A 14,852-nucleotide genomic window follows, 5' to 3' on the forward strand; every position below is an offset into this window, starting at 1 on the left:
TGGAATATTTCGTATGGAGTCACATGGCAGAAAAAATGTCATATCTCTTGTTTTTTATAGGAAATATGGCCCATATTACATCATATACCGTATCACATATAGTTCCATGTTACTATTCCTTCTTTTGATTCCGGAATTAAGAATTATGTATTTTTGTATATTATGTAAATTTTTATATTGTAAACTTTTGTAGTTTGAACTTTCCCATAAATGGATAAATATCCATAGTCTACTTATCACGCTCGAAGTTCGTTTGCCTGTAGAACGTTCGGTGTGTTTAGATGTTCACTAGTGGTTAGAGAAGCTTGTGTAATATTGTAATATGGTGTTGGTACATCACGGCGTTTACGCAGCTATGTAACCGAGCTATTTTCTAATCGGCTCTTGCACGAGATTCTTGAAATAAGGAGAAAGAAAAACGATGCTGATAATAGTGTTACGTCAGAAGAACGTGATGAGAATTCGTTCGAGGAACCTAAGAACCAATTTTATTTTTAGTATCTTTTTCTTTTCTATCTGTCTTTCCTCTTTTTTTTTCTTTTTTAATATTGAAATGGAAGTTGACTGGTACTTTCGAAGATCGAAGACAATCGAACGAAAGAGATTAAAATTTGTGAATTGCAAATTAACATTTAATCCTTATATCATTTAAGAATCAACTTTGTTTTTAGAATCTTCTTGCTGTTTCTTTATTGTATAATAATATTGAAATCGAGGTTAATTGGTTCTTACAAAGACGATTAAAAGAATGACAGCGGTGAGAATTTGTGAATTGTAAATAGAAGTTTTATAGTTAGAAGTTAGTCGGAGCGAAAGAAAATCACGAAATTCGCTGTGCAAGCCTAGCTAAGTATAAAGCCACGCAATTTTTATAAACCTTTTATGCTTTATAATTAAGCAACAACAATCTGTTTTCTTACGGAGAATACCTTTCTTTCCTACATTAGAAAGAATAATACATCTAGTAACCAATTTTCGTTGCTTAGTGATTGATATTCCTTGATACACATTTTCTTTGCCTTTATTTTTAAAAGCTCTAAAAAGAAATAAATATTTTACTTATCAACACTTCAGTTTCTAAAATTGTCATAGTCGACGTACTTCCAAAGAGACAATTTATTCTATCGAAACATCAAAAAAATAGTAAAAAACGAGTCATCCGAAAGAAAACTGATTTCATACAATAGCGAAAGGATGGAAGTGACGTTTCATCTCGCGTTCTCCAGGTGCAAGAACTTTCCCCGCCAGGTCCTTCCCACCTGACGGTACAACTTTCGCCCAAGTGGGTCTCGGACAGAAGCTCAGCAAAGAGATTCCACCATACAGCTACTGGAACATGCAATTCTACCAGTCGGAAGCTGCGTACGTGCGATTCGACTATAATATTCCTCGTGGAGCCAGTATCGGCGTCTACGCAAGAAGAAACGCTCTTCCTACGCACACGCAGTACGATCTTCTGGAAGTACTTAGTGGTTTCAAGGCCAGAACCACACGGGCGTCCCATGTTAGTGTTATTGTATGTGCCACTGCCCCATTTTTCTTTTTTTTTCTAGAATAGAATCGTAGAAAAGGTCATTAACACGTTACGTGCCGTGAATTTTAAGTTCGGACGATTCGTACTGAGTGAGATTTGATAGTTTTGTGGTTTGAAATATTTGGAAAAATAGTGATTTATCATTTTTTATATTCTTGAAGAATATTCGGTGATATAAAAATGAAGCAAATTAGTTTTTTCATTTCAAATTTATAACAGAATGCTTGTATTTAGTCAGTGCATTTGAAGACAACTACCGCACTTAACGTGTTGAATCTAATAAGATCAAATTATCGCTTCATTCTGACGAAATCTTTAAAAACAGTTAATTTCTATTATTTTTTTTTTTTTTTTTTCTCTTAATTGTAACAGGAACGAAGATCAAATATTCCGGGTTCTCAGAGATTTTTTTTTTATTTTTTTCCCTCGGAAGCACTTATTGGAAGTGTTTCATCTATAGTAAAAGAATAGCTAGAAAAATCGATAAGAAATTACTAAAGTTTCCTGGTTTTTCGTCTAGCCATCGATCAAGAAGGAAGTGACGCACTATATGGAGCCTGGTCATTGGTTCCTTTCGTTGTACAACGACGACGGTGATCCTCAGGAAGTGTCGTTTATAGCTATGATCGCGGAAGACATGACGCATAATTGTCCGAATGGCTGTAGCGGAAAGGGCGAATGTCTGCTGGGTCACTGCCAATGTAATCCTGGTTTCGGTGGCGAAGATTGCAGCGAGAGCGTTTGTCCTGTTCTCTGTAGTCAGCGTGGTAAGTGAACATTTATTTCGTATTAATTTCAAAAATAAAATATTATTAAGAAGAATAATATTAAGAAGAAACATTTTAGAAAGACCTATAACTTGAGATTATCCTGAATTTAAACCTTGAAATCAGAGTTCCTACTTATTAGGTTGTCCGAAAAGTGTCTTTCTTTTACAGACACGTCTTTTACAACGATGCATCTTTATAAAAACATGAAACTTAATCTGTCAAACGTTGTGATCTTTATCTTGATGGAACACAATGGATCATACGTAATTAATATAAAACAAAAACGTTGTGCGTCTATTACTTCCTCATAAAACGAAAGAAACTTTTCGGGCGGCCTAATACTTATGAACATACTTACATCTAACTATCGTATATCTAACATTCTATATTCTAAATTTCTAGCGAAACACGTGTCAATTGTTGCAATGTCTCGTGGTTATGATACAATTCTATCTAACCAGAACCTCGAGGTTCAATAAATTCCGGGCTTCGCCTTCGATTAAGCTTCACCGTAGAATCTAACATTGCAAGGAAACAATTTCTTATGTTTCCGTTTTAACACCGTTTTATTCCTCTGGGCTACAGGCGAGTACATAAACGGAGAGTGCCAATGTAACCCTGGCTGGAAGGGCAAGGAATGTTCCCTGCGACACGACGAATGCGAAGTGCCTGATTGTAACGGACACGGCCATTGCACCAATGGAAAGTGCAATTGCGTACGTGGCTACAAAGGAAAGTATTGCGAGGAAGTGGACTGCCCTCATCCGACTTGCTCTGGCCATGGTTTCTGCGCGGAGGGCACCTGCATTTGTAAGAAGGGGTGGAAAGGAGCAGATTGTAGCCAGATGGACAAAGAAGCGTTACAGTGTCTGCCCGATTGCAGTGGACATGGAAATTTCGATCTTGAGACGCAGACTTGTCTATGTGAGCCTATGTGGTCTGGAGACGACTGCTCGAAAGGTAAGAAATGTTATATTAATAGCAATCGTGTATTGTATATATTAGACTGATGTAAAACCTTCTTTACATAGATAAGTCAATGGTCAGATTTAGATACATAGCTGAGCTATATATTCTATCAAAATATCCTGTTAATTTATAATATAAATTATAAATAAATATTCCTCTATTGAAACATTCGAAGTTCTCCGTGTTCTTATATAGGATTCGATATTAGGATCGTACATGAATAATGTTGAAGCTTGAATAATATCACTGGTGATCGTGTTTAAATTAGTAACATGCATTTCAAATTCATTGGTCTTATCGGAAAATGAATTTCTAATTTGATCTAAATGACGATCGATAAACAGCAATGGTAGTGGTTCGTATGTAATCTCATGTAGATTATATTAATGTAGATTGTCTTAATGACGTTTTAAGTTATTAATTCTAACTCTTCATAAGAATATCTTTCTAAATTGTGTCGTAATTTCAAATCTTCATATAATGTGTATGAAAGTTCGCTTCAATTAATCGATTCTTATGTTTCCAGGTGACATCGAAGAAATTCTCTATTTTATATCGACATAATTCTCCATTTCGTTCGTTCTACCGATTTTTTTTAGTCCTTTGCTAATTGTGATCATTGATCCAATTGCCCATTAGTGTTAACTAATTCCACCTTTTACAAAATCGTAAAAGGTTTTCTCCCAGCTTCTGTGTTGCTTAGTGCCCACGCTAACTAGTGTTTCTCAAAGATATTCACAAAATTTTGAAAAATTATATTAATTGTGATTTCTATTACTGAAACTAATGATTCGTAATTGTTACAAAAATAGATATAGTGACAACCAGACTGCGGACTTTTATGCACTTATGCGAAATTTTAAGATGCACAAATATATAAAATATTCAAAATAGGGTAACAAATTTTTGATAAGTAATAAATAGGGAATTTCGAAGAGCTAGAGAGTCCAAAGTAGAGAATTTTCAATAGTTAAAACAGATCTTTATTTAAATCCTATCTCTTTGCTTCGCAAAAATACAAATTTGCATACAATCCGCAGTTATTTAGGGACAACTCCTACAAATCCCTCTATTTATATAATAACAATATATTCCATGATTTTCAGAATTATGCGATTTGGATTGCGGTCCCCACGGACATTGCGTTGACAATGCTTGCGACTGTTTGCCCGGATGGTCCGGCGAATTGTGTAATCTAAAGCAATGCGATCCACGATGCAACGAACACGGCCAATGTAAAAACGGGACCTGTTTGTGCGTGACTGGTTGGAATGGAAAACACTGCACCATGGAAGGTTGCCCGAATTCCTGCTCTGGACACGGACAGTGTAGAGTCGGCAACGATGGTCAGTGGGAATGCAGGTGTTACGATGGCTGGGATGGCAAGGACTGCAACGTGCTTCTTGAACAGAACTGCAATGACGGAAGAGACAACGACAAAGGTACAAAACTAAGTAGAGTAAATTATTATTTATAATTCGACGAGTTAGATTGTAAATGTTGCTATTTAGATCATTAGATATATATGTGAAGAAAATTAAATTTAAATTCTAGTTCAACACTACAATAATTAAACACTATTGCATATTTAAATGTACTATATATAAAAAATTATTATTGGAATGATGTGATAAAAATGCAGTAGATGTGATTCTCTAATTACTTTAATCAGGGTGCTTTATTTTATTCATGAATGGTTCTAGAGATAGAAATATGTTTGAGTATGTTTGAAAGTATTCTATTGACACACCAAATCAAGAAACGTGTAATTGTTTTGTAGGAACTTATTACTGTATTTTAAAAAGTAAATGGTAAAGTTAGTATTAGAACAGTGAAATTAACGAAGTTGTAAGATCTATGGACAAGGTTCTACCTTCGTGTTTTCGCGTTTCATTTTCATATTACTTCGAGCTCTAAATCATGGGTGTGGCTTATGCCAGCCATTTAGAGCCATTAGTCTCCGATATAAAGAACCCATTACTATACTCTATAACAAAAGAACGAACACAAGACGTTATACAAACGCATGTAATCTAACAAATGCAATGTGATATGTAGACTGTTGATATCTATGCGTTTCTAGGAAATTCTAAAGTGATGATATGTAGAAAATGTGGATAATATACAAAAATATGAAAAAGTATTTGTTACAATTTTTAATAAATGAAGCAAACGTTTATGCACATAGGTATATTTCCTTAGGTGTCGTAGATTATATCTTAATAGAAATTTGAAATTGCATAAAAATTTGCTGTCTAGTGACACGACTATACGTCGAATGCGCCTAGCACCGATCATCTTTTCTAATTGCACGATAACGTACATACTTTCCAGACGGTCTCATCGATTGCGCGGATCCGGAATGTTGCTCGAATCATATATGTCGTAGCAGCCAACTTTGCGTGTCAGCACCGAAGCCGATCGATATACTTCTGCGAAAGCAGCCGCCGGCCATCACCGCTTCCTTCTTCGAGAGGATGAAATTTTTAATCGACGAAGGCAGTCTTCAAAATTACGCGCGTCAAGAAACCTTCAACGAGAGGTGAGTTTGTTCAGCACGATCACGTATTACGATTCTCCTTTGTCCAACGCGTCTCGTTACTTTCGAGAATCATTCTAACTGTAATAATAGTAATAATAACAGAATTATTATATAATAACACACACGCGTTATATTATAATTGTATATACTCGTGAGAAACGAATATATTCGTCGTACATTATAATACTTGAACGTGTCCGTCCCGTTGGTCCGTCCCAACTTTGATGTTACGTGCAATTCCTTTCTTTTTTCTTACGTGTGTTCGATTAGACACTTGGAACAAATACAGTGAAACTCGGTAGCCACGATATTATATATATATGATACGTAATGTCTTTTACTAATGACGTATACGTCTGAGAAGAACGCGTGTCTTGCGAGACGGCTAGAGTTTATCGAGGATTTAAGGAGATTCAGATGACTGACTAATAACATCTACTGCTACTGACGCACATGCTGCGTCCTTTCGATTATCTAACAATAATACGAAGACTACAGGGAAAGAACGTAATAAGTCACATTTCCTACTTTTTACACAGGAGCTTTACGATTCAGTACGTTGTGAATAAATCTTATGTTACTAAAATTGTCTATATATTTGGTTGTGGAGTTAAACAAGTGTTTTCTCATCCCCTTACAGATCTTCAAAATAATGCTCGTCATTGTATTACGATATTGAAGAGACTAAAATATTGCTTGCCCATTACCTTCTTGCATCTCTGGATCTGACAGCTTGTTCTCATTTTCAATTATGTCATATAAAAGTTCTTCCATTTGATCATAAAGCGAAGTTAAAAGCAGGAAATCAATAAAAATATACTTATCATATTTTTCCCCCTGTGATCTTCGTATTATTCTTCGTGTTTTATATGTTTATTCTGTATGTTTTAATAAAATATTGAGAAAACAAATGTGTGTTAAACAGATATAAATTATTATTTAAAATAAAAATATTTCCAACAGAAAACGCATCTCACGTTCAATATAAAGCAGTGAATGTGTTAATTATAAAAAGTAACCTTTAGCTGTCTCGATCTATGACAAGACACATGCATCCTCTTCTACCTATCTTTATCTATCTATATATATATTTTTTCGTTATACAAAAACACGAAGACGTATACATAGATATGATATATTCTCTGCGTTGTTGTGACCCGTGTGAAATCACATCCCAAAAGTTTTATACATATGTTTGTACGTACGTGTGCGCGAGCGTGTGCCCTGCACTGAACCCCCAGTTCTCTTCACTCTACACTCTCATTCTATACTTTCTTCTTCGACTATATTCGCTGCTCTCTTAATCATTCAATATGAAATCGATCGATGATACAACGAACGATCGACGGTCTTCTCCATATACATTGTTCTTTCTTTCTTTCTTTCTATTTCTATTTCACGTGTCCGTCCGAGTGGAGCTTGCGTGAATGTGTGACACCATCTACGAGCCTCGAGCTTTACGCCTATGATCATTTATTAAAAGAGTAATTAAAAATCTATAGTAGTTCATGAAAGTATTTGAATATTTACCATGGAAATCTTTTTATGTGTGTGTTGTGTGTGTTATGTAAAACATTTTGATAGTTTAACGCAGACAGAATTGACGGACATTTATTATATAATGTTTATATAGTATATATAGTAAAATTATAATTGTTATCTAATGCCTAAAAATATTACATAAAATTAAGACAAAGAAATTAGTGAATGTTCTTTATGTTTCGTATAACACACATAACGTATTCATAAAAGGTATCTACAAGCGTTCGAGTACTTTTGCGAGTCATTATATTTAGAACCGTGTTTTCCCAGCCGCATTTCTGGAACTGATTCCTAAAGATTTCTGCCTAACTTTCTTTCGAAGATATTTCAAAACATTTCGGGACATTTCGAGAACTCTTTTCATGTGGTCTCTCTATATACAAGATCTCTATTCCATCCCCTATTACCCCAACTTACCCTTACTAAGATCCTCGAATTTTTATTTGCTTGAACAAAAAAAAACTTTCAATGTTTGAAGAGGTTTGACATAAAATAGTAACGGAAAGTCACCTTGTTTCTTCTATTATCCTAGATTAACCCCGCTGTGTTCCTCTTATTCTTATACTACTATCCTTCTAATTCTTATATTTCAATCTTTACTTTCTTCTCAAGAAACGAAAATGCTTTAATAAAAGATATTTATCGAATAATAAAATTTACTTTTTTGATGTATATTTAAACTTTAGAAACATAGATTTGGGTAAAAAATAATCTAAAAAAACTCAGTAGGATTAACCAAATTATTTCTCTACTCATATATTTCCTTCCTTCTCTCTATTTTCTATTCTCTTCTCCATCTTCTATTTCTTCTTCTTCTTCTCTATCTCTCCGTCTAGTTTCGCCTTTAATCACATCATTTTAACTCGGCTCTGTTTTATCCGTGCTGCCCGGTCAGTATGTTCTGGAATCACTTCAACACAAGGTAAGAAAGCTACTACGACCAAGGAACAAAAAAGATACAAAAGAAAAAAAGTAAATTAAAAGAAAAATGATATGAAAGTACCGGTTGCGAGTTCGTTTTGTAGAGTATAAGCGGTTGAATAGCTGCTGATGCTGTTTGACGACGTTTTGCATTATTATCATGTGTAACACATAATATAACAATTCCTGCATCCGAAAAACGAGGTTGTTACGCGCGCGTTCAATTCAGTTTCGAGGACGAGTCTATTCACGACTTGTTGACATTTGCAAAGGTCATGAAAATTGTCGACAAAACTGAAAACGAATCTTCCTCGAACATTGTGACGCTGCGTACGACTGATTTAAAAAAAAATAAAGAGATATATGAAAGCTCACAACCACCAAACCCCATTCGTCTCCTTCTCATCAATGTTCGAATCTCTTTCTCGTTGCATGGTTTGGTTACCTTATTATTCCTACGTTGTCTTTCGTGCCTTTTAAGTTGAGCTTCTAACTTTGTGTTATTCGTGTATATGTGTATGTATATATATGTATTCATAGCATTTCGACTGATGCTTCTTCAGTGCCAACGAGGCATCCATAAGGAGTGATGTGTCTCATCTCAATGGTTTGCTCAGGTTTGACGCGAAAAAATGAAAGTTTTATGTGGAAGTTTTATCTTGAGATCTTTCGTAAGAATTTTTCACATACGAGAGGAAAAAGAGCAGCACTGATCACTCGATAAAAAGTTTGTAAATTCTCAAGGTTAAATTCAACAGGTTAAATCCAAATGATCAATATTCACAAGAAATTAATTAATACTCTTCGACCAAATAAATTATTCACCTCTTTAGCACTGAAAAGCAGCGTTGACGAGACTGAGGTCGCGTTGACTGAATTTTCGACTTTATATTTCCAAGACATGTACAATGTACACGCACGAAGTACCAATATATTTAAACGAAGAAGTACTGCCACCTAAAACAATCAAGAACTTCGATCTTTTTAGATTTCATGAATTCTTGATTAGTAATAATAATTTTTTCCTTCATAAATATTAACTTATTAATTATACGCTCAACTGACATGAACATTTTGCAAATGACAGTACATTTTCGTTAGAAAAATTCTAAATTAATAAACACTGCAAGACAAAGTACGAACTTCCAAAAGTAATACTGTTGTAGATTGAAATTAGATTAGAGATAACAGTTGCTTTGTTGTTAGCGTGCCACGGAGCACAGTGGAAAAAAGTAATCACCTTAGTTTGACACGATAGAACGGAGACAGCTATTGGATCGTTAACATTGTTGTTTCCTGACAGTCGATCGGCTGTTGTCCGTGGCCGCGTTGTCACGCATCTTGGCACCGGTCTGATGGGAGTGCGAGTCAGTACCAGCACACCTCTGGAAGGCTTTACCTTGACGAGAGACGACGGCTGGTTCGATCTCCTGGTGAACGGCGGTGGTGCGGTCACTTTACAATTTGGAAGATCGCCATTCAAACCGCAGAGCCACATTGTTTTTGTACCATGGAACGAGGTAATGCTACATTAAATATATAATTAATACTTGCAAATTGTGACTGTATAAGTCGAATAAAGATTATCGAGAAGAATGTGATAAGCAGGTAGATTGCAGATTTTTAAGCATTTGTAGGAACTTCAAAATTAAAAAATATGAAAGTTTTTATTTTTGATGTAATCCAAATGTTTAAATATTAATATAGAACGTATAAATATTAACAAAAGCATATGTGTAGTAAATAGTATAAAGTACAACATATGAAATGTAGCGTCATGTTTAAACTAACTTGTGCACAATATGCCCTATGTTTACGCAATAATCGATAAACAAACATACTTTTAATATATGAAATCTTATCTGTTCTAAAGGTGGTAATAATCGATAAGATAGTCATGAGCACCGCAGAAGAGAAGCAAACAAGCCACATTCCATACGCTTGTGCAGCGCATGATTACGACCTGATGAAACCAGTGGTCCTGGCAACGTGGAAGCATGGTTTCCAGGGAGCGTGCCCTGACAAAAGTGCTATTCTGGCCGAGTCCCAAGTTATACAAGAAAGCCTGCAAATACCTGGCACGGGTCTCAATCTCGTTTACCATAGCTCCAGAGCAGCCGGCTATCTGTCCACCATACAGCTGCAGTTGACTCCAGAAGTCATACCTCCTACCCTTAATTTAATTCATCTGAGAATCACAATCGAAGGAATTCTGTTTGAGAAAACCTTTGAAGCAGACCCAGTGATAAAATTCACTTATGCTTGGAATCGACTGAACGTGTATAGACAACGCGTTTATGGTGTCACCACTGCTATGGTGAAAGTTGGATACGAGTATAATGATTGCAAAGATATTATTTGGGATGTTCAAACGACGAAACTGAGTGGCCATGACATGTCCATTTCTGAAGTTGGAGGCTGGAATTTGGATATCCACCATAGATACAATTTCCACGAGGGGATTCTTCAGAAAGGAGATGGCTCGAATATTTATTTGAAGCAGAAGCCCAGAGTGATTTTGACCACTATGGGCGATGGTCATCAAAGGTCTTTGGATTGCTATGATTGCGATAGACAAGCAGAGGCTTCTAACCAGAGGCTTCTTGCACCCGTTGCTCTTGCAACTGCTTCTGATGGATCTATCTTTGTTGGGGACTTCAATCTTGTCAGAAAGATTCTTGTCGATGGCACTGTTAGAACTGTAGTTCGGCTCAAGTAAGTTTTCTACTGAATTTTGATGTATATTTTCGTGAAATTTCAAGTTACGACGGGTGCCCTCACTCAAGAGTCTTGCCTTGAAATTGGAAAGAATTAGATAATTGTCAAGAAATACGAAGAAATATCATTTAACTGCGCATTATTCTATTCGTATCTTATCACTCTTATTAATTGAAATAGATGTAAACTACTTTTGATAAAACAAAAAAATGTCTTAAAATAGTTTTACAATCGAATTGAAAACAGTCTGTGTACAACAATATATATAAGATTAAAACAATCAGAACTTTTTACGCAATCTCATCACTTTTGTGTTCCTTTTTACAGTGCAACAAGGGTATCCTACCGTTACCACATAGCGCTCAGCCCTCTGGATGGCTCCCTCTACATTTCTGACCCAGAATCACACCAAATCATTCGTGTGCGCGATACCAACGATTACTCTGAGCCCGATCACAACTGGGAAACAGTCGTCGGCTCTGGAGAACGTTGTCTTCCTGGCGACGAAGCTCATTGTGGCGACGGTGCTCTGGCCAGAGACGCCAAACTTGCCTATCCCAAAGGAGTAGCAGTCTCTGCAGACAACGTGCTCTATTTCGCCGATGGAACTAACATCAGAATGGTCGACAGAGATGGTATAATCACCACAGTAATTGGAAACCACATGCACAAGTCACACTGGAAGCCAATTCCTTGTGAGGGTACTTTAAACGTGGAAGAAGTTCATCTTCGTTGGCCTACAGAATTAGCAATCAATCCTCTGGACAACTCGTTACACATGATAGATGATCATATGGTTCTTCAATTGGCTCCTGATGGTCGTGTCAAGGTCGTTGCTGGACGTCCTCTTCACTGTGCTTCTCCATCTTCATCGTTTGATACTGAACTAGCTACGCATGCAACCTTGGTGATGCCTCAGAGCATTGCATTTGGCCCTTCAGGAAATCTATATATAGCAGAAAGTGATTCTCAAAGGATTAATCGTGTGAGAGTGATTGGTACAGATGGTAAAATTTCACCGTATGCTGGAGCGGAGTCCAAGTGTAATTGTTTGGAACGCGGTTGTGATTGTTTCGACGCTGACCATTATCTTGCTTCCACTTCGAAGTTTAATACGATATCTGCAGTTGCCGTGTCTCCTGATGGAGTAGTTCATATTGGTGATCAAGCGAATTACAGAATTAGATCCGTGATGGCCAGCATTCCTGATGCTAGTGGCGCTAGAGAGTATGAGATTTATTCTCCAGACACTCAAGAAATCTATGTATTCAATAGATTTGGTCAACATGTTGCTACCAAGAACATACTCACTGGAGAGATTGTTTATCAGTTTACTTACAATGTAAATACTAGCAATGGAAAGCTTAGCACTGTCACAGATGCAGCTGGAAATAAAGTATTCTTGTTAAGAGACTACAGTAGCCAAGTGAACTCCATTGAGAATACCAAGGGACAGAAGTGCAGGCTGAGGATGTCTAGGATGAAGATGTTGCACGAATTGAGCACTCCAGACAATTATAATGTAACCTTCGATTACCATGGACCCACTGGTTTATTGAAAACCAAATTAGACAGCACAGGAAGGAGTTATGTGTACAATTATGATGAATTTGGCAGACTCACCTCTGCAGTCACTCCAACAGGCAAAGTAATCAGTCTAACTTTTGATCTAAGTTTGAAAGGAGCAGTTGTGAAGGTTGGACAGAATAATAGGAAACCAATCTCAATGCTCATCAAAGGATCGTCTGTGGTTACGAAGGTTGGAGAGGCTGAGCAGAGAACAACAGTTCTTTCTGATGGTTCAGTGGGTCAGGTCACACCATGGGCTCACACTGTCAGTACAGATACCTTACCGTACTCAGTATTGGCGGAAATAGAACCATTGTTAGGTGAAAGCTACCCAGTTCCTGCTAAGCAGAGAACAGAGATCGCTGGGGATTTAGCAAACAGATTCGAATGGCGATACTTTCTTAGAAAGTTTCAAGGAAATAAATATAGAAGCGAATCGAAGACCGTGGCACAAGTTGGCAGAAAGCTTCGCATCAACGGGGACATTTTATTGTCTCTTGAATATGATAGAGAAACTAACAGCGTGGCAGTGTTTATGGATGATGATGCGGAGCTTCTAAATGTCACCTATGACAGAACGGCAAGACCAGTTAAATGGGGTCCCAGAAATGGAATTTTCTCCGGTGTAGAGCTTGAATATGATCGATTTAGTAGATTGACAAGCTGGACCTGGGGAGATATCAGTGAAACCTATGGCTTTGATAGAGCTGGAAGATTGTACGAAATTAAATATAGTGATGGAACATCCATGGTGTATGCATTTAAGGACATGTTCAGTAGTCTTCCACTGAAAGTAACTACACCACGAGGAAGTGATTATTTGTTGCAATATGATGAAGCTGGAGCACTGCAGTCGTTAACTACTCCTAGAGGACATATTCATGCGTTCTCACTGCAGACTTCTCTTGGGTTCTATAAATATCAGTACTACTCGCCAATGAACAGACATCCGTACGAGATTTTGTATAATGATGATGGACAGATCCTGGCTAAAGTGTACCCGCATCAGAGTGGCAAGGTTGCTTACGTTTATGATCATACTGGGAAGCTGGAAACTACTCTTGCTGGTAAGTAATATCCATTATGATCATAATTACTTATAGTCTTACATACCAATACACAAAGAAATAACGATTATAAATATTGTTTATTGCAATTCATCAATGTTAGTTAACTATTCAATGTAAAAGAAGAAAATTTCTTTCAATGATTTTAGTTAGAATATAACAACACGTACTTTTAATAGATTTAACATTTAGTAGAATCATCATATATACTATATCACTAATACTTTTAATCTGTAAGAACTTACTACAGTATAATCACCCACAAAACTCATCATCTATCTTCGTTAATGTTCCCTAAATTTATTAAATCTCAAATATCCTCATACAGGACTGTCTTCGATCCACTACACGTATCAAGAAACCACGAGCCTGGTCCATAGTATCGATATTAACGAACCCAATTTCGAGATGCGTATAGAGTACAAATATCACGCAGGAATCGTTAAAGATGAAAAGATCAAATTCGGTAGCAAAAGTGGCTTGGACAACGCACGCTATCGTTACCAATACGATGGCAACGCCAGGATATCCGGTATCGAAGTTGACATCAACGGCAAACAACTTCCACAATTACGTCTGAAATACAACCAAAACCTGGGAATATTGGAAGGCGTAGGAGACCTCAGAATATATAGAAATCTCTTTAACAGATCTGTAATGCAAGATAGTAGCAAACAATTCTTCACCGTCACTGATTATGACGAGCATGGTCGAGTTAAAACAGTTTTGATGAACATTAGATCATTGGACGTATTTAGAATGGAACTCGAATATGATAACCGAAATCGTATAAAGATGAGGAAATTGTCTATTGGAAAAGATGCCATGGAGAAGAAAGAATGGACAAAGATGGAGAAAATCACTTATAATGCTGATGGACATGTTTTAGAAGTAGCTGATACTGAGAATAATTGGCAATATGCTTATGATGAAAATGGTAATGTGATTGGAGTTACAGAACATAATGAGAAGATCGCATTAGGTTATGATAGTGGAGATCGTGTTGTTCAATATGGTGACGTTGAGTTTAACTCTTACGATGGACGAGGATTCGTTGTTATTCGAGGAGAGCACAAGTACAGGTTCGTATAAAATTATATTATATATCGTTTTTTAACATGTTATATATTTAAGAAGAAATTTGAGATAAAGCTGGGTTGAAACATTTCATTACTTAAAAACATTTTTGTACGGGTTATTAACCATTATTATTTTCAAAA

At 36.5% G+C, this 14,852-nt stretch overlaps 1 protein-coding gene and 1 long non-coding RNA gene across 16 annotated transcripts in view; one reads left to right on the forward strand and one right to left on the reverse strand.

The window, feature by feature from the left end:
* Positions 1-14,852, forward strand: part of LOC132906909 (teneurin-m) — a 657,480-nt gene that overhangs the window by 634,672 nt on the left and 7,956 nt on the right. For 7 of the 10 annotated variants that reach the window (XM_060959519.1, XM_060959527.1, XM_060959520.1 and 4 more), the window contains 10 exons: positions 1,227-1,516; positions 2,055-2,301; positions 2,890-3,264; positions 4,380-4,715; positions 5,608-5,815; positions 8,253-8,279; positions 9,582-9,798; positions 10,152-10,993; positions 11,324-13,632; positions 13,961-14,714. In XM_060959519.1, the coding sequence (XP_060815502.1) occupies positions 1,227-1,516; positions 2,055-2,301; positions 2,890-3,264; positions 4,380-4,715; positions 5,608-5,815; positions 8,253-8,279; positions 9,582-9,798; positions 10,152-10,993; positions 11,324-13,632; positions 13,961-14,714 (5,605 nt within the window). The remainder of the gene's footprint in view (positions 1-1,226; positions 1,517-2,054; positions 2,302-2,889; positions 3,265-4,379; positions 4,716-5,607; positions 5,816-8,252; positions 8,280-9,581; positions 9,799-10,151; positions 10,994-11,323; positions 13,633-13,960; positions 14,715-14,852) is intronic. The other 3 variants (XM_060959521.1, XM_060959528.1, XM_060959522.1) reach the window with 2 other exon arrangements.
* On the reverse strand, positions 4,435-9,656 carry LOC132906975 (uncharacterized). 6 transcript variants are annotated; one of them, XR_009658072.1, is made up of 5 exons: positions 9,519-9,656; positions 7,021-8,267; positions 5,601-5,893; positions 5,147-5,260; positions 4,435-4,686 (listed from the first exon to the last, which is right to left on the reverse strand). It is a non-coding gene; the product is annotated as an uncharacterized LOC132906975 (long non-coding RNA). The 6 variants fall into 6 exon arrangements; XR_009658077.1 differs by having other exon boundaries at positions 5,597-5,893; XR_009658075.1 differs by having other exon boundaries at positions 5,993-8,267.

The sequence above is a fragment of the Bombus pascuorum genome, chromosome 5, assembly GCF_905332965.1.
Source record: "Bombus pascuorum chromosome 5, iyBomPasc1.1, whole genome shotgun sequence".
In the NCBI taxonomy this organism is placed as follows: Eukaryota; Metazoa; Arthropoda; class Insecta; order Hymenoptera; family Apidae; genus Bombus; species Bombus pascuorum.